Source organism: Rhipicephalus microplus, chromosome X, assembly GCF_043290135.1.
Source record: "Rhipicephalus microplus isolate Deutch F79 chromosome X, USDA_Rmic, whole genome shotgun sequence".
NCBI classification, from domain to species: Eukaryota; Metazoa; Arthropoda; class Arachnida; order Ixodida; family Ixodidae; genus Rhipicephalus; species Rhipicephalus microplus.
The window spans coordinates 43,217,700-43,236,473 of NC_134710.1; the positions used below are offsets into that span (position 1 = coordinate 43,217,700).

At 42.6% G+C, this 18,774-nt stretch overlaps 1 protein-coding gene across 1 annotated transcript; it reads right to left on the reverse strand.

Moving 5' to 3' along the window:
• Positions 1-2,129: 2,129 nt before the first annotated feature.
• On the reverse strand, positions 2,130-18,738 carry LOC119175871 (protein TEX261). The gene is made up of 6 exons (XM_037426888.2): positions 18,535-18,738; positions 18,176-18,255; positions 17,934-18,087; positions 8,090-8,157; positions 7,892-8,006; positions 2,130-2,416 (listed from the first exon to the last, which is right to left on the reverse strand). The coding sequence occupies exons 1-6, from the start codon at positions 18,602-18,604 to the stop codon at positions 2,298-2,300; spliced, it is 606 nt and encodes a 201-aa protein (XP_037282785.1). The 5' UTR covers positions 18,605-18,738; the 3' UTR covers positions 2,130-2,297.
• Between the last annotated feature and the right edge of the window lie 36 nt (positions 18,739-18,774).

The window sequence follows — 18,774 nt, forward strand, 5'->3', positions numbered from 1 at the left end:
CAGCTGCGGTAGCTGCATTTTGGATGGAGGCGAAAATGCTGTAGGCCAGTGTGCTCAGATTTTGGTGTACGTTGAAGGACACCAGGTGGTCTAAATTTCCGGAGCCCTCCACAATGGCATTTGTCATAATCATATGGTGGTTTTGGGACGTTAAACTCAACATATGATCCATTCTGGAATCTGATGATACTCAATGCAAAAGGTCACCCGACGACTCCAGGGGTGGCATCAGGATTTTTTTACTGGGAGCGAGTACTTTCATGGGGGGCAAAGAGGCTGGGAACTTATGCATTTTGCTTTGACTATGCTGGGAGGGGGGGGGGTAAAAAAAGGGCAGGAAGAAATTTTAGGGGCAGACCCCCCCTTGGCACCGCCTTTGCATGACCCAAAGAACCTAGCTTGGTTATTGGAATTCTGCTTGTAAAATACATACAAGAGTAAAAAAAATCCTACATGAGGTCCATGAAAGTGCTATAGGAGTCTCAATATGAGCAACCAGCACCAATCTAGTAACATTTGTTAGATACGTTGACAACAGCTTCTGCATGATTCACAGAGACAGTTCACTTAAAATCTTAACGGCATGAAAGCTGCATGATGCAGTTCACAATGGAAATGAAAATAGACGGCAAGATTCAATTTCTTGATACGCTGGTTGAAAGGAAAGAGACTAATTCACTATTCAGCATTCACAAAACACAAATTTGTACAGGGCGCTACATGGGTTCACACAAAAGGGCCATGGTTTTAACATTTTGATGCACGGAGAAAGTCTGCACAAAACAGGAAGACTGCACAGATGACAGGTGCGAGTTGCGATATTAACTGTCAGCCTGCAGCTATCCTAAGCCGTTCCTTAATACAGATGAACCTCAAATGGCTTATCCACAACTGCCTTGTGCTCCCCCTGATCAAAAGCACAGAGAAATATCATTTGTCCTATTCATAAGTACAGCCCTCAGCTGTGTTATAAGTTTTTCAACAACAGTTAATTTCCACACATAACCAAAAGCTATAACAGATACTCATCAAAATTTACCGGAAGAGAAATTCCCATGGGTGATAAACATTATCCCATGAACTTACTGCATCCCATGCACTTACTGCAACTATGTGTACATTGGTGAAGCTAGTGACCTTGTAAGTCAGCTCAATGTGCGCAACTAGAATAAGACCAAAGGACATTAGGAAACCCAATGCTCTGGCTGAGCTTGTCGCTTCCACTGGACACACTAGGGCATAGGTTCTTGTTATACAGACTGGGCTATCTTGATCTTGAGTCGTTCATGACACGCACTACTCTGCACACTACTCTGCACACATCCCATGCACTTACTGCAACTATGTGTACATTGGTGAAGCTAGTGACCTTGTAAGTCAGCTCAATGTACGCAACTAGAATAAGACCAAAGGACATTAGGAAACCCAATGCTCTGGCTGAGCTTGTCGCTTCCACTGGACACACTAGGGCATAGGTTCTTGTTATACAGACTGGGCTATCTTGATCTTGAGTCGTTCATGATACGCACTACTCTGCACACTTCAAACAGGAGCGATGATGTTCAAGCACTTGTTTTCATGAACACCTGTCCTTTGTTGCGTTTCTTGCAACACCACTTCTTAAGTATGGTACACAAACTAGCACAAGCCACAGCACTTAACAAGCTCTAGCATATTCAACCAAACTGTTATAATGCATTTTTCCTTTTCTTATACCTATGAACAAGGCTTCCCTGTGGGAGCAGAAAAGTCTTTCAATTTTACTTTGATCAGTAGAGCGCTCCTGTCTACTACCTTTTGAAATTTTTCATCGTCACACCTTAGACACCAACATCATTAACCAATTTTGCGGGCCTTACTGTTCAGCTTGTACAAGTGCATTCTAATCATGTGTACCATCATCTTATCATGTTTTTCTTTTTCCAGTTTCCAGGCTATTCAGAAAGGCAAGAGCATCTACTGCAACTCTAAGGCAAACTTAATTATGCAATCAAGACTTTCACCGTTTTCCACAACTACTGGCAATACTTGTGCAAACAGCGGAATGTAGTTCGGCCACATTACAAAATAAAGAGTGCAACTGTTCACTTTCAGACACCCTCTACTTAGTACACCAATAAAGGACAGTCTGCAAATGCAATCACTGCCAGGGTTTTATTTTCCTACTTACAAATAAAAGCTGCACACACACAGGCACAAATATCAACAGTCTTGATGTGCATATTTACATAAAGACCACTCTGCATGTCTCATGGAAGGCCATAGGTGAAGAACAGTTGGCCTCACCACCGGTACGTTCAAAACACTTTCTTGACACGCTGTGGCAAGATGGACTCTTTGGCCTTGTTGAAAAACGAGAGCAGGTTGTAGCGCTTGTTTCGCTGAGAGAAGTAGTTTGAAACAACGTCATTGTCATCTAAAAGAAATGCCAACAACAAAACTTGGTTTTAGTGTATGTGTGAGCACGCGATATTTTTAACACAAGCACTGGGTACCTACTGCATCTTTTCAATAATAATAATTTAAAAAAACCTAAGTTCAAGTGGTTCACACGTATAAACCTTTGCTTTTGCACCAAAATCTACAAGGTGGTCTAGGAATGTTTTAATTATTACCATGAAATAAAAAATATACAACAGTCACTTGCAGTGGTCCAAGTTAGTTTTTCTCGTAGTCTCCCTGCAGAGTCGCATTTTTGCCAGTGTTTCTTCACAGGCTTCAGACCCTGCTTTGCTCGAAAACTACTGTTCCACTTCGAAAATGACATCCTCTCTGTCATCAAATCTGGACTACACATGGTTTCTCTATCTTAGGAAAGAAGAAGAAGATGCCTGGCACAAGATCAGACTAATGAGTTGGATGCTGCAAAAGCTTATAGCCTAATTGGCAGGTTGCTAGAATAGATGCTTCCACAACAACAGTGTTAAAATCTTCTGGGAAAAGTCATAAGCATGTTCACCTTTATAGAGGAGTCAACAAGCAAGGTGCAGACCCACTGTCCAGACACCTTATTCATAAGCAGTTCCTTTTGAACAATGCTTGATGCAGTTCCATAACTTAGTTCAGTCCCCGCCATCACTCTTTCTATGGCCGATTTTCTGTTGTTGAAGATAATGGCCATCACTTTCTTCATGGCAAGATCATCCTTGATAGAGCGTCTACTGACTCATGGCTCGTATGTCAGTAACACACGACCACTTTGAATGTTCTTCTTCTCTTTCACAACAGTGACATATGATGGACTTCCATCCTGATAAACGGCTTTCTTTTTTCATCTTGGATTTGACATGTGTTGTTGCCCTTCAAATAGGGGAACATTATGACACTTCGAGCTTCAATATTGCTCACCATGCAGACTGATGTCTCGCACGGCTTGTGAAAAAAAAACTACTTCAGAGAAGGATTTGATGATTGCACAGGTATGCATAGCAGTGACACTGATCCTGCACAAAGAGTTTCATGTAAGTATCTTTGCAATTTCTTTATCATAATTCAAACTTTTGGATACACCCTTGTAAGTAGATGAATATTCTTTTTCATTTCGCCCCTAATGCAATGTGAGTACAATCGCCTGAACTTAATCTATGGTTTTGAGTCTTTTCCCTTATATATAGAGCTCAATAGAGTTTCACAGTACAAATATTTAGGAGTAATTCTAACCGAACACCTTTTATAGACTAGCCACATTGATCATGTATGTCGTAAAGCTCCAAAAAAAATTAGGTTATTTGCGCCGCACTTTACCTAACGCCCCTCGATATACTAAACTGCTTTTATATAAATCACTCATTCGCCCTGTCCTCGAATATGCATCCGTAGTTTGGTTCCCTTACAAACACTGTGAAATAAGCTTGCTAGACAACATTCAGCAAAAATCTATCCGTTTCATTTTTCGTAACTATAGCCGCAACTTCTCGCCGACCACAGCCCTTCAATCATTAAAAATCCCATCACAACTCTCGCGATACCAAATCAAAGCTTTAAAATTTTTATACGAAATTATTAACTCCTCCTCCGGCCTTGGTCATGGTAACCTCATCACATTTACTGATGATAGTTGTACCCGCAGTTCCCACGCTTTGAATGTAACACCTTTCTTTGCTCGTACTAATACCTTTAAATACAGTTTTTTTCCGCGTGCAAAAGAACTGTGGAATTCCCTGCCTGGTAGCATTCGCTCCCTACCACTAACCGACTTCATAGTTGCTGTCGATGAATATCTTACTGACGCGTAATTAACTTCATTTTTACTTTTGCTTATGAGTGTACTTGCTTTACAATTTGTATTATTTGTTTGTATTTTTTCTCTGTTGCCTAGTATTATATAACGTCCCATTCCTGCGATAGCCCTGAATAGGGCTGCAGTATGTATAAAAAAAAATAAAAATAAAAATATTGTGGAGGCTAAACGCCCAAAAACTGTAGACACTGTAGTAGAGACACTGTAGTAGAGGACTCCGGAAATTTCAACCACCTGGGGTTTTTTTAACGCACACCCAAATCGAAACACACGAGCCTCAAGCATTTTCACCTCCATTTAAAATGCGGCCGCTGCAGCCAGGATTAGCTTTTCCCTTGAATGCCCTCAGTACAGTGGATGAGCATTCCTCCTTTTGGGAAATCAGTTCATGACAACATGATTTTCAATTCCACCAAATGTATGTATGATTACAGATAGTTAAATACATATTAAAGAGTAAATAAAGAGAAACACTAAAATGGCTTGGTCTTGTGAAATAAATTTTTTAAAATTCAAACTAAAAAAAATTGGTTAAGGAGGCTTATTGGTAGAACAGAATATAAAATGTTGCCGAGGATCCTTAAAGAATATTTTTATAACACCAGTACTTGAAAGCATTTGTTTCGGCTAGTTGTTGGTAAAGAGGGGTGCTGTGGAGTTGTGTTATAAATTAGGCAATGCAACAGACCCAATTGTGCTTATTTGCATGAGTTGGCACCATCAAGGAGTAGTACAGCCACTACAGCATTGCATGTGGTGTCTTTTAGCAGTCTCTGGTGTCGCGCTCTTATTATTTCAGTGGCAACATTCTTACGGCCATGTACAAAGGCGCCATCATAGTCTTGTGATCTGAGTTGTACGTGGTGACATACATGTACTCTGTCTTCCTTTATGAAAAAGAGCACAGGAGTGCGTGGCCAGCACTCTGCAGCGGCCGCTTACAGCGCCATCAACTGACAGCGATAAAAAACATGTTCGCTTTCGGAGTCATCTATCGGTGAAACCAGTCCCGGCCGATCACAGTCGGTCTTGAGGTGCGCACTCGCAAGCGCGCGCCTCCAAGCAGGCTGTGATCGGCTGTGCCTTGTTATTTGTGCTGGGTGTTGTCCGCGCACCATGGTCGATTTGTTCGCAGCAGACGACGTGCTGCAGGCATCGGCGGTAGCGCTATTGTAGCAAGAGCGTAATCCAGCAGCGCTTTTCTACCGGCTATGACTGGTTATTTCGTTCGCCCATAAATTACCCCGAAAGCGAACATGTTTTCTTTTGCCGTCGGTTGATGGCGGCAGCGCCGGCCATGCACTCCCGTATTTCCTTTCATAAAGGATGACAGAGTAAATCATATCTCGCACCATGTACGAGACATAGGTGAATTTGAGGTACTTCTCGACACTGGGTGGTCTTCAATGTGGCAAAGATCTCATCCCACATGATGTTGAGGAACGATGGAAACCACCGAGCTTCATGCCCGCACAGCATGGGTGGAACTCTTTTATGAATTCCACCGCCCCCTTTCTATGGCTTGCTGGATGCTTTCTCTACAGAAGTTGAAGGTTGACCAATAGAGTGGGCAGTGGTACACACCCTTAGAGTCGGGACTTCGGTTGGTCTGGGCTGTCGCGAAATTTCGTCCCTACTTGTACAATTGTCAGTTCTCAGTTATTAACGACCACCACCCTCTCTGTTGGTTGTCACTACTCAAGGACCCAACTGATAGCCTAGGCGGCTGAGCTCTACGTCTCCAGGGGTATTCCTTTAACGTAATCTACAAATCTAGCAAGCTGCACCAAGGCGCCGATTGTCACAAGGCATCTGGTGGACCCTGCTAGCCTCACTGACCATGAAAACGAATACTGTATACTTCCCGATTTGCTTGAAATCAACACAGAACAGCATCGGGATGCAACCATCAAGATGGTTATTCAGCATGTCTCCACAGGACGTTCCGTCTCTTCTTTCCACCAGTGTGTCCAATGCAATGGCATTCTATATCGCCACACCATAAAGCCTGATGGTCCGGAATTTTCACTAGTTATTTCATGACACCTGCGTGCTAACATTTACATGATGCTCTGACTGCGGACCACCCGAGAGTGTCACACACTTATCCCCATGTGTGGCAGTGGTTCTTTTAGCCTGGCTTGTATCGTTCTGTGCTCCGATATGTCACTGCTTGCAAGGTCTGTCAGCATCACAAACGTCCCACTCCCTCAGGCTAGCCTGCTCAAACTTATCGACATTCCACCAGAGCCATTCTTTCGCGTCGGCCTCTACTTGCTCGCACCTTTTCCTACGTCCGTATGAGGCAACAAATGGATTGCTGTCACAACTGACTATGCCACCAGGTATACAATAACACGTACTTTGCCAACTAGCTACGCTACAGACATCACAGAATTTCTGCTCAATGACATCATTTTTAGACATAGGGCTCTTTGTTAGCTTCTTATAAAAAGTAGCCGTCGCTTCCGCGCAAAAGTCATCAGCGAACTCTTTCGTAGCTACTCAACTCACCTCATGTAAAACCTTGTGTGCAGAGTCCTTGAGGTATTTTCAATAAACAAACTGAACGTAAACTTACTACCGCCTATTATTCATGGACCAATGGTCTTACCGAGTGCCTCAACTAAACTCCAACAATTATGTTGCCAATGTACGTATCTGCTGACCACCTTGATAAGAATGCAACCCTAGCCTACGTTGCTTCTGGATACAGTTCGTTCATGCATGACACCACTGGCTACTCTCAATTTTTCCTTCTGTACAGCCGCAACTCGATGTTGCCATTTGAAACACTCCTTATTTTTGATACTACTGTACCAACCGTGTGTGCTCGGGACGTTCCTTCCAGAGCCCTCGTTGCTCGCCCACACTAAGCACTGTGCTTTTCAAGCCACACAAAAGGAGCCCTATGATAAGCGGCATCGTAATGTCGACTACCCTCCTCAATCTTTTGTCCGACCCTGTATGCTGTATCGATGCAAATGCTTCTGTGAAAAGCTTTTTCTTCAATATATAAGGCTTTCCACAAGGTCACTTATGTGGACTACCTGATCACTCCCATTCATCCACACGTCTTTGCTACACCACCTACTGATGTCATTCATGTGCTGCGCCTAAAGCCATACTACACTGCCAGTCCCAAATGACTTTGAAGGTGTCCTGACAGTGCTTTGTTTGTGGTGATGTTATGAGGCATACAGCATGAGCGCGCCATGGCAGACGAAGAAGAGACTGGTGCTGCACGAGATGCTGGTGGCTATTCAGGGGCACAGTTGCTTGCAGGTATTGTACATATACTCGCTTCTGTCTCTCCTGCATATTTGTGGTCTCTGTGACAGTATGTGTATTTATTTTAGGAGCCAGTGCATTAATAAAAAAAGCAACTGCACATCTCCCGACATATGCAGTCTTGTGGTCATAATGCTAACAGTGGCACTACAGGTACTACAGAATTGCACATAATTTTAAGGGTATCCAATTATGGTGAGATTAATTTCTCTGTCTGAATGGAGACTGAATAAAGACATTATGACTACACATGTGAAGACCAAAATGCTTCAGTGCACATCAACTTTTCATAAAAATTAGGTCTAACAAAAATGCATCTTATTTCGCCAAGTTTATTAATAAAATTTACTACATACATACCACTGAGAAGTGGCCTCCGTTCTGCAAGAGTTGGGAGGACACTGTCGTTAGCATTAAGTGACACCACAAATGCAAATGGCACCAGCCAAAGGCAGAGGGTGAAGTATGCAAGCACCTGCACACATAAATGAACATAAGTACAGTATGCTCTGAGGGGTACAAATTTACTATGATGACAAATTCGAAGATAACACTTGCCTCACTCAAGGTATAGACCTTGTTAGTAAAGAAGTTGAACGCAAGGTAGTGGTTCAGGATGACAAGAGCTAGAAAGAAAGAAAAAAATTAATGGATGGGCACGCTGTTGGGATTAATGATCCCTGTAACTCCTTTGCACACTGACTAAAATTTGAGAGACCAGGCAACACTTCTTGAGCATTGTCAGAAAACACTGTGGTACAAATCTTGGCAAATGAATATTAACAACGCCAAGACGGTCATGATGTCATTTACCAGACGTTCATGTCTGTTGACATTTGACTACAGTTTAAACAATGTTAGTTTGTGTAGGGTGTCCAAATTCAAGTAACTTCGTATCCTTATGACACATAATTTATCATGGTCCAAACATATTAATCTCACATGCAACAAAGCCCTGAAAAGTTTAAGTTATTTACATCGTACGCTCTGTCTTGCTCCTCAAGAAACCAACTACTTACCTACAAAACACTTATTCGACCCATTCTCGAATATTGTATAGTGTGGTTTGGAACTCCCATAAAAAAGGTGACATCAAGAAACTAGAAGCTGTTCAAAAAAGAGTTGTGCACTTTATATGCAAGAGATATGACAGGTATTTTCCTCCAATGAATTTCCTTCCCCAGCTAGGCCTCACTACACTTGCAAAACGGCGCCATGTTGATTGCCTAAAATTTCTGCACATTTTAAACGCTTCCTCTCGCTTCAGCACTCTCGAATCATACCTGAAATTTTCCTAATCTTTGTCTACGAGAAGTGACCATGCTCTTAACATTGCAACTTTTTTCATCCACACTGACATGTGCAAATACAGCTTTTTCCCTTCAACTATAGAAGCCTCGAATTTGCTGCCTGGAAGTGTTCGTTCACTACCCCTACAAGAATTTCTGGAAGCCTGTTGATGAAGATTGATTTGTTCATGTTCTTTTTTCCCCACTCCTGCAATAGCCTCATTGAGGCTGCAGTATATAAAATAAAAAATAAATAAATCACTACGCAACCTGAGAACATGTAAGCCAAACATAATAGGGCAGCACAGTGCCTGGAATCCACAATTACTTCTCAAAGTCAGCTAGAAATTGCCCCTCTTCTTTCAACAAAGATGCCATGAACCCAAATTACGGTGCCATAAACCAAAAGTCCATGGCCGTTGGCCGATATGAGCATCATGAGCTGCATAGTTACTACGGCAGCCGCTAGATGCTGCCTTGTACATGCGCGCTCACTAACGATTACATTGAAAGTAAGCTACACATTTCAGGAAGAAAAAGAAGAGTGCTCAAGGTCACAAAGTGCACTGGTAAAGGATGTAGCTTCTCGACCCTTTTCACCAACCCCCCTCCACACACTTTTCTGAAGGCTCGCTGGTATAAAAGAAGAGAGACAAAGTGTTTAAAGCATGCGACATATCCCTGTAACTCTGCTCATACTAGACAGATTCTGAATATTTTTGCAGCAGTCGATACATTAAAGAATAAACTCTTCTAATGAAGTCAATAAATCATTACTGGGAAAAGTGTTGCAGGGTCCCTCCAAGTTTGCGGCAGCTTTAAATTACTGAACACAAATCTTATACGCCTGGGGTTCTTTTATACGCCAGGGGTTCTAAAGAACCCCTGGGGTTCTTTAACGTGCACCCAAATCTGAGCACACCGGCCAAAAACATTTATGCCTCCATCCATCGGAAATGCAGCCGCCGCAGCCGGGATTTGATCCCGCGACCTGCGGGTCAGCAGCCGAGTACCTTAGCCACTAGACCACCGCGGCGGGGCGCTTTGGATGCGGTGATGTCAGCAGAAAGCATATTACATTCAATATCTATATGGCCAGATACCCCAGCATAAACGATGAGTTATTTTGCTGCTTAAGTATTGCACAGAATGAGCATGAATTGCACATTACTATTTTTATTAATGATCAATGTCAACACACTTAAAAGAGGTCTGCAGATTTTAAGTCATTCACAAAAAAAGATTCAATAGAAATTCTCTCAACAGAGGATGCTTTAGCTACAGTACAATATCTGTACTGCATGCAACTCAAGGCCCTTGCATGCTAAAGCCCTTATTATTATTGGCATAGTGCCTAGTGTCACTGACACATATTAGGTACAGTTGTTTTCTAGTACATCTTTTTACATTGATTGCAAAGCTTTCACATCAAACCTTTCACATCATTGTGATAACTTTAATGACAGTTGTAGTTTACTTGTAGTGGGCCAATATGATGAAGGACGGATTTGGTGGGAACGGGGGCAAGACGAGGAAGAAGAATCAAGCGATCGTGCTTTGGTTCTGTGACAGTTGTCGTGAAATGTTACATTGGCACAGCTGACAGGATAGAAGCCTCTATAATGTGGGTAACACTGAGCGTCTCGACAGACACAAGCGCATGCCTGCCAAGTTCAAGGATTCTGAATCCGCAAGATTTCCGCAAGGGGGGGGGGGGGGGATTAGCATTGAATTATTTGGAATGATAATCTGACGAGTATCATTACGGAGTGTGCAGTGGAAGTTGGAGGCAGGGTAGTTAGACAGGACACTGGCAAGCTTTCCCAGAAAACGAAGAACCTAATTAAGAAGCGTCAAATCATGAAAGTCTCAAGTACAACAGACAAAATAGAACTGGCAGAGCTTTCGAAGTTGATTAATAGGCGTAAGGTATGCGATGTAAGAAGGTATAACATGGAGAGAATTGAACACGCTCTGAAAAACGGAGGAAGCATCAAAGTAGTGAAGAGGAAACTGGGTATAGGCAAAAGTCGGATGTATGCACTAAGGGACAAAGAAGGCAAAATAACTACCAATATGGATAGGATAGTTAAAATAGCGGAGGAGTTTTACAGGGATCTGTACAGTAGCCGAGACAACCACGACCTTAATACAATAAGAACTAGCAGTAACCCAGATGACACCCCACCAGTAATGATAGAAGTAGTCAGAAAAGCTTTGGAGAGCATGCAAAGAGGCAATGCTGCTGGTGAGGATCAGGTAACATCAGAACTGCTGAAAGATGGAGGACAAATTGTGTCAGAAAAACTAGCCACGCTGTTTACAAGGTGTCTTCTGACGGGAAGGGTACCAGAGTCTTGGAAGAACGCTAACATCATCTTAATACATAAGAAAGGAGATGACAAGGACTTGAAGAATTACAGGCCGATCAGCTTGCTCTCTGTAGTATACAAGCTATTTACAAAGGTAATTGCTAACAGAGTAAAGAAAACATTAGAATTCAATCAACCGAAGGAACAAGCAGGATTTAGAACAGGCTACTCAACAATTGACCACATTCATACTATCAATCAGGTAATAGAGAAATGCTCAGAGTATAACCAACCACTATACATAACCTTCATAGATTACGAGAAGGCGTTTGATTCAGTAGAAATATCAGCTGTCATGCAGACACTGCGGAATCAGGGCGTAGATGAAGTATATATAAACATTCTGGAAGAAATCTACAGGGGATCAACTGCTACCATAGTGCTTCATAAAGAAAGCAACAGAATACCAATCAAGAAGGGTGTAAGGCAGGGGGACACAATCTCCCCAATGCTATTTACCGCGTGCTTACAGGAGGTTTTCAGAAGCCTAGAATGGGAACAGTTAGGGATAAGAGTTAATGGAGAATACCTTAGTAACTTGCACTTCGCCGATGACATTGCATTGCTGAGTAACTCAGGGGACGAATTGCAAGTCATGATTACGGAGTTAGACAAGGAGAGCAGAAAGGTGGGTCTTAAAATTAATCTGCAGAAAACGAAAGTACTGTACAACAACCTCGGAAAGGAGCAGCGCTTCGAGATAGGTAATAGTGCACTTGAAGTTGTAAAAGACTATGTCTACTTAGGGCAGGTAATAACCGCAGAGCTTAACCATGAGAGTGAAGTAACTAGAAGAATAAGAATGGGGTGGAGCACATTCGGCAAGCACTCTCAAATTATGACAGGTAGATTGCCACTATCCCTCAAGAGGAAGGTATATAACAGCTGTATCTTGCCGGTACTTAGCTACGGAGCAGAAACCTGGAGACTTACAAAGAGGGTTCACCTTAAATTGAGGACGACGCAGCGAGTAATGGAAAGAAATATGGTAGGTGTAACCTTAAGAGACAAGAAGAGAGCAGAGTGGATTAGGGGACAAATGGGGGTTAAGGATATCACAGTTGAAATAAAGAAGAGGAAATGGACATGGGCCGGGCATGTAGCGCGTAGACAGGATAACCGCTGGTCATTAAGGGTAACTAACTGGATTCCCAGAGAAGGGAAGCGGGTTAGGGGGAGACAGAAGGTTAGGTGGGCAGATGAGAAGTTTGCGGGTATAAATTGGCAGCAGCAAGCACAGGACCGGGTTAACTGGCGGAACATGGGAGAGGCCTTTGTCCTGCACTGGACGTAGTCAGGCTGATGATGATGATGATGATTTGGCCCTATCTTTTTTTCAGCACATAAAAACTCAAGGACAAACAAACAAAGAATCACGAAAAACAAGAGAAAATGGGGGTGGGGTCTTAATCGCAAGTGCCAACATTAGCGTTGCGGCTTGGAGTGGCGGAATACACAAGGGTAGTGTTTCTGACTAAGGTGAGAGTCTCAAAAGATCAACACAACTAGCAGAATCTATTTCTGTGAAAACAACTCGCGTATGTCTTCCTGGGACACACGTGAACAGACGGGACAGCGCAGCTGGCTGGCGCAAAAGCAAAGGTCAAAGCTTTGCTCACTACTAGATTCTTTTAACAGGAACGCCAAAACGCGTCTGGCCTCCTTTTATTTTACGTTTTTACTGCCTTTAAGCTACCGCTGCGTTAGCCCCGTGCCCTCCGAGCTCGTAGATCGCTATCCCATTGCCGCGACCGTGGTTTTGTGCACAGCTGTTGAGGCAAACGATAGTTCCTTTTTCAATCCCCGTGCACTTTGCTGCGCACGTGCCTTCAAAACTGAGTGGTTTTATGCCATCTACGATTGCATCTGCCGCGGTTTCGTCCACAGAGTTTATGGAAAGCAGTGTTGCTTTGACTGGTTGAGCGTTGAGACGCGCACACTTTTGGGGTTCTGTCACTTACGTCATCGCCATACATGATTGTGTCAAGAACAATAATGGTTCAGTCCACAGCAATTCTGGAAACGACAATTACACGCACTGTAGAAGACAGCGTGTGCGTCAGCCATATGCGTCATTCCGAAGCTTCGAGTACGCTGCTCTCAGCCCTCGTTCGACAGTTTTTGTACTAAAGTTCGTACCACCCAACAAGATTATGATATGTGTTCGGAACATTTGAATTTAGGCCCAATAGACATAGTAGAATTTGGCTGCCTAATTTCACGAATTCGCATCTACCGCGGTTTCACATCACTGAAATTATACTGTACAATTAGATGAATGCCTCATAAATTTATTTATAATAAAATGGAGTAGGTTCAAAAAGCCTGGAGCGGACTGAACTGCTTTTTTGTCAATGCAGCCACATCACACAGAAATTTCGATTTCCGGGAGATTTTCATGACAACCGTACAAACGGAAGAAACAGTCGAAATCCGGGAGTCTCCCGGCCAATCTGGAAGACTTGGCAGGTATGCAAACGGCCAGTCGTATTTCTCAACTTGTGAAGTGGATCAAGACGTCCAGTATGATTTACCGGAAAGCATCACCAGGAATTTCAAATGGATTCACAAAGAACATGAAAGAAGAGTCCGTAGAATGTGAACAACTGATGAAGAAGCCAGACAATGTACACACAGAGTGTCTCTAGCACTTGCAGGACACTTTAGAAGTTACATAAAAGATTTTGCATCATGAGCAAAGCTGTTGAACAAGTAGCTCCAAAAAGACACAGAGTCTGGGTTCATGCTCGTTTACATCAGAAAAATTCAAGGTTTTCAAGATCTTTGAAGGCTATGTGTGTTAATTTTCAAGGGCCACATTGAAACCGAATTAACACATGTTCAGGGGATGATAAAGGCTTGAAATAATTAGAATTCATCGAAAAAGCTAAGGTTACATCACTGGAGCAGATGTCAAAATCACAGCTCCAATGACATCTTTTTAGGCATTTTTCAATCATAGTTTCTTAAAGTTCCATAGGTAATCCCTTTCAGTATGACACAAGTTACAAACTTTTATTTGGATAGGGAAAACTAAGGAACAAGTATTACACAATGCTTTGTTGCTTTTTATGAATTTTCATATCAATATCCACTATCTCCTGCTGCTTGGTCTTGGCAGTCTTCCTAAGGCTGTTTGACTTGATGTACATAAAGTCGCTAATTGTCTCTGCTTTTCCTGCATATGAGTCTGCTGTAGCTGTTACTTCCTTAACAGCAGCTTTTAGCTTTATTTTTTTTTATATGGAAGCATTCCTACCCCTTTTTCATGGAAGCATTTCCACAATTCTTTTTCTGTTTCTCATCCTACTGCTCCGGCCTTTTCCGAGTTTTCAGACATGCACATTATTGCTGCCACGCAAAAGCTACAGATGTTCTCAATTCTTTTGTGATGGACACATTACATATGCCACCAGCTACATTTATGGCATCAGAAATAATGTGCTGTGAAATGTGCAACAATTTATTTTAAAAAGGGAAATTCAAGGATTTTCATAGATTTGCAATAATTCCAGCACTTTCAAGACCTTGAAAATGAACTTTTCAAATTCAAGGGTTTTCAAGGGTTCCAAGGACCTGTATGAACCCTGCAGATTTCATCTGGACTGAAGAATGTTAGAAAGCATACGAAAATTTAGTATTAGCCACATCATCAGCGTAGCGCGTAGGCAGGATAACCCCTGGTCATTAAAGATGCCTGAGTGGATTCGCAGAGAAGGCGAACGGGTGAAGGGGAGATAGAAAGTTAGGTAGGCAGATGAGATTAGGAAGTTTGTGGGTATAAAGTGGCAGCAGCAAGCACAGGACTGAGTTGACTAGCGGAACATGGGAGAGGCCTCATTTAACCATATGGTGTAGTAGCGCAAATTCACGGGGACGAAGAGGACAAGAAAACACGACACTCGCTTCTTGTCCTCTTCGTCCCCGTGAATTTGCGCTACTACACCATATGGTTAAATGATGTCTCACCAACTAGCCCAGCTCTCAACCCTACGGAACATGGGAGAGGTCTTTGTCTGGCAGTGGGCGTAGTAAGGCTGCTGCTGCTGATGATTACGATGATGATGATATCATCCGACCCGGTATTCACCCTACCAGACTTCACTGTTCCATTTGAACTTACAATGAATGCAATGAACTATGGCACAGGTGCTGTACTCTGCCAACGAAAAGCCACTAGTGGAAGTGAAAGATGAAGACACGCGGTTTCATATTACTCCTATACTTTATGAAGTCGGAACAAAACTACAGCACGACTAAAAAGAAGGCATTGGCTGTTGTGCTTGCAATGATGTATTTTCCATCGTACTTAAAAGGCATGGATTTCAAACTTTCCACTGACCAGAAGGCACTTCGCATTTGTTAAATGATTCTCAACCAAAAGGCTGGGTTGCTCTATGGATAAATGACATTCAACCGTTCGGCTTTGAGGTATTACACAGAAGCGGACAGGATTTGTCAGATGCTGATGCCTTTTCTCGACTTCCCATTGTGAGTAACTGCATGGGCAAAGAGAGGGTGAACTCGCTTCAAATATAGGAAGGCACCGAGAAACTGATGTATGGAGACAAAGTTTCACATACCAGATACTCTGAGAATAAGACTTCTTGACCTTTATCACGTCAGTCCAAAGTCGGGAGGGCATGATGGCTTCTGGAGAACATACTATAAAATGAGGAGAAGACTTGCGTGGCCCAGCATGAAGAAGTATATTAGAGATTACATTAGTTCTTGTCACAAATGCCAACTGAACAAAGCAAAATACAAGCAAACAACAGACAGCATGATATTTCCATCTCATTCAAATGTGCCATTTAAAACCATACATCTTGATTTCACTGATTTGAAGAAGAAAAGCAAAAGAGTGGAGAAAATGCCATCCTTTTTAGTGTGCATTGATGAATGCTCAAGGATGCTATCTGCCAAGTTAGGAAAAGAAAATACTGATGCTGTCGTATTCCTATTGAGCAGAGACATGTTTAAAGGAGTGAAGTATGTTCTGTCCAACAATTAACCCGCATTCAAGAGTCAGGAATTCACAAAGTGGGCAAAAGAAAGAAACATTACCCGGAATTTCACAGTCCCTCACCATCCATCAGCTAATGGACTAGCACAGCTAGTTGTCCAAGATGTAAAACAATATATAGGTATGTACTCAGGATTCGAAGGAGGGTGGAAGTGTTGCCTTCAAGCAGCTGTGTCGCACCGCAACAGATCCCATACAAGCACTTTTGGATGCAGCCCTTAATATGCCGTCTTCAGAGAGCCGGCTTATTTACCAGTGGACAACATACTTGGCATATCACAGAAGCCTCAATCGAAGGACGAAGAAAGATGCAGAACAGCAAAAGAAACACAGGGAAGTGATGAGGAGAGCATTTGACAAATGTCATACTACAAATATTCCTGCTATTGCACTAGATGATATGGCTTTGGTGCAGAAGGGTTACAGGTTCCCAACACAGAACTTGTAGGTCTGTTTAAAATGGTAAAACTGGCCACAAAAGTAGTATTGAAGACCATCGGTTCCACGACGAAAAACGGTACAATGAAAATAGCAGCCATTGCCAACGCCATCTCTTATTTGGAGCATAGGGATGAAACAAAGCCCGGGAGAGTGTAGTGGGCTGATACAACGGATGGATTTGGTGGGAACGGGGGGAAGACACGAGAGAAGAATAAAGAGACTGTGTTTCGGTTCTGTGCACGGTTGTTGTGGAATGTTACATTACTCACTTTTAGAATGTATGTTTTTATTTCATTTAGCCACCTAAACAATTATCCACTATCACTGATCACACCACTGCTCTTACACTACAAGTCTTGGTGATATTTGACTATAACTGATCCTTGCACAGTTGACTATGACATGTCATTACCAAACTGCACGGTATATGTATATGTTGTTTTTTCTTGTTGCAACCACTGTTGTACAGACATGTTGGTACAGTTGGCAGGCCTCTTTCAAGTTGTTGAATCAGCTTTTCTTCTCTGGCCTCCCACAACATTGTTCTTATAGTTTGAAATAGTGAATTCAACCAAAAAACCCAAGCCTTTTATGATTAGCAAAGTAAAATGTCAGCTAAAAATGAAGTTATGGAGCTTTACATGCTAAAACCACAATATGATTATGAATAGCTCAGGATTAGTTTTGACCAATGGGTCGAAACGTGCATATAAATCTACGCACACAGCCGTTTTTCTTTTTTTCATTTTGCAATGATGAAAATCTTGCCACCATGGCTAGGAATTGGACCTCTGTCCTCGAGCTCAACAGCATGACACCTTAGCTTCTAAGCTACCATTGGCAGGTACAAGTCTTAGCAACTACATCAACCTCAATAGATCAGCAGTAGATAAATACTTTCAATTCTTAAATTTGGCATTGTTTCTTACACAGTCACAGCAGCACCTACCGTTTCCTGCACTCTATTTCATTATCAATCAGGTATTGGCGTAGTTTTTTAGAAGCTAGACAGCGAGTCGCTGCATAATGAGAAAGAACGTTCTATGAAAATATGTACGTTACAGGTATCACAATACAATATGATGAAGCATACTCAGCGTGGGCAGTCATACAAACAAGATCAGTAAGTCTTTAGATTATACACTTTTCTGTACTAACTGCACTGCCTCAAAGTGTACAGTCCTATGCCGATAGGAAGAAGATTATGCGCAGCACTCAGTTCCACGCTGTCATTATCTTGCGGGCTTTGCTAGTAGTGCATAGAAAACACGTACCCGTGGCTGACAAGAAAGGCACGGAATAGAGGTTGAAGAAAGGGAAAGTGCGCAAGACCAGCATATGCATCACTTGGCTGAGCATTCCGCAGCCAATCATTGTCATGGGAAAATCTTCAAAAGCGAACAGCCCGATGTAAATGGCGAGCGTAACCTGCAACACAGCAAATTACACAGCGTGTCAAACTCTTTTACGCCAGAGCAGAGAATACAAGAAAAAAAAAAACTAAACATGCACATACCAAAATTAGTATCCTAATGATCTTTCCAGTCATAACGGTGAATTCTTCCACAAGTTCGGCCAGGTAATAGAGACCAGCCGCTGAAACGACGGAAGAATATTATGTGGAGGACAGACGCGTCAGCAAGCGCCGCCAAGCCACGCATGAAAAGGCAATCACGTACGGCCGGCGTGATCTCGCTATTACGATTTCGAGGAATAAGTACACATGGTATGCCCTGATAATCCACGACGAAGCGATAGGATGCATATTTTTAATTGTAGAACGCCGTATTTGAAGAACGCAACACACCGCTACACACACCGGGAATCGACTGTTACTTTCGGATACTTCCAGCGTGGAAGTTAAAAATAACGTACCCACTGCCAGTACGGAGAAGCATATTTGGACGAACGTTGCCACCCAACTTAATAAATATAAATAAAGCATTTCGTTCGCAAAACGCGAGTCGCCGAGACCCACGCAACTTTTCGGCTGCAGTGCGCCGCCGATCAGCCTAGCGCCGCGCTTCGGTTGCCAGCTTTAGCCACGCTGGATCTCGCATCTCACCCGAATCTGTCGTCAAGACAAACATCACTCAACGTCGCTCTACCTTTTAG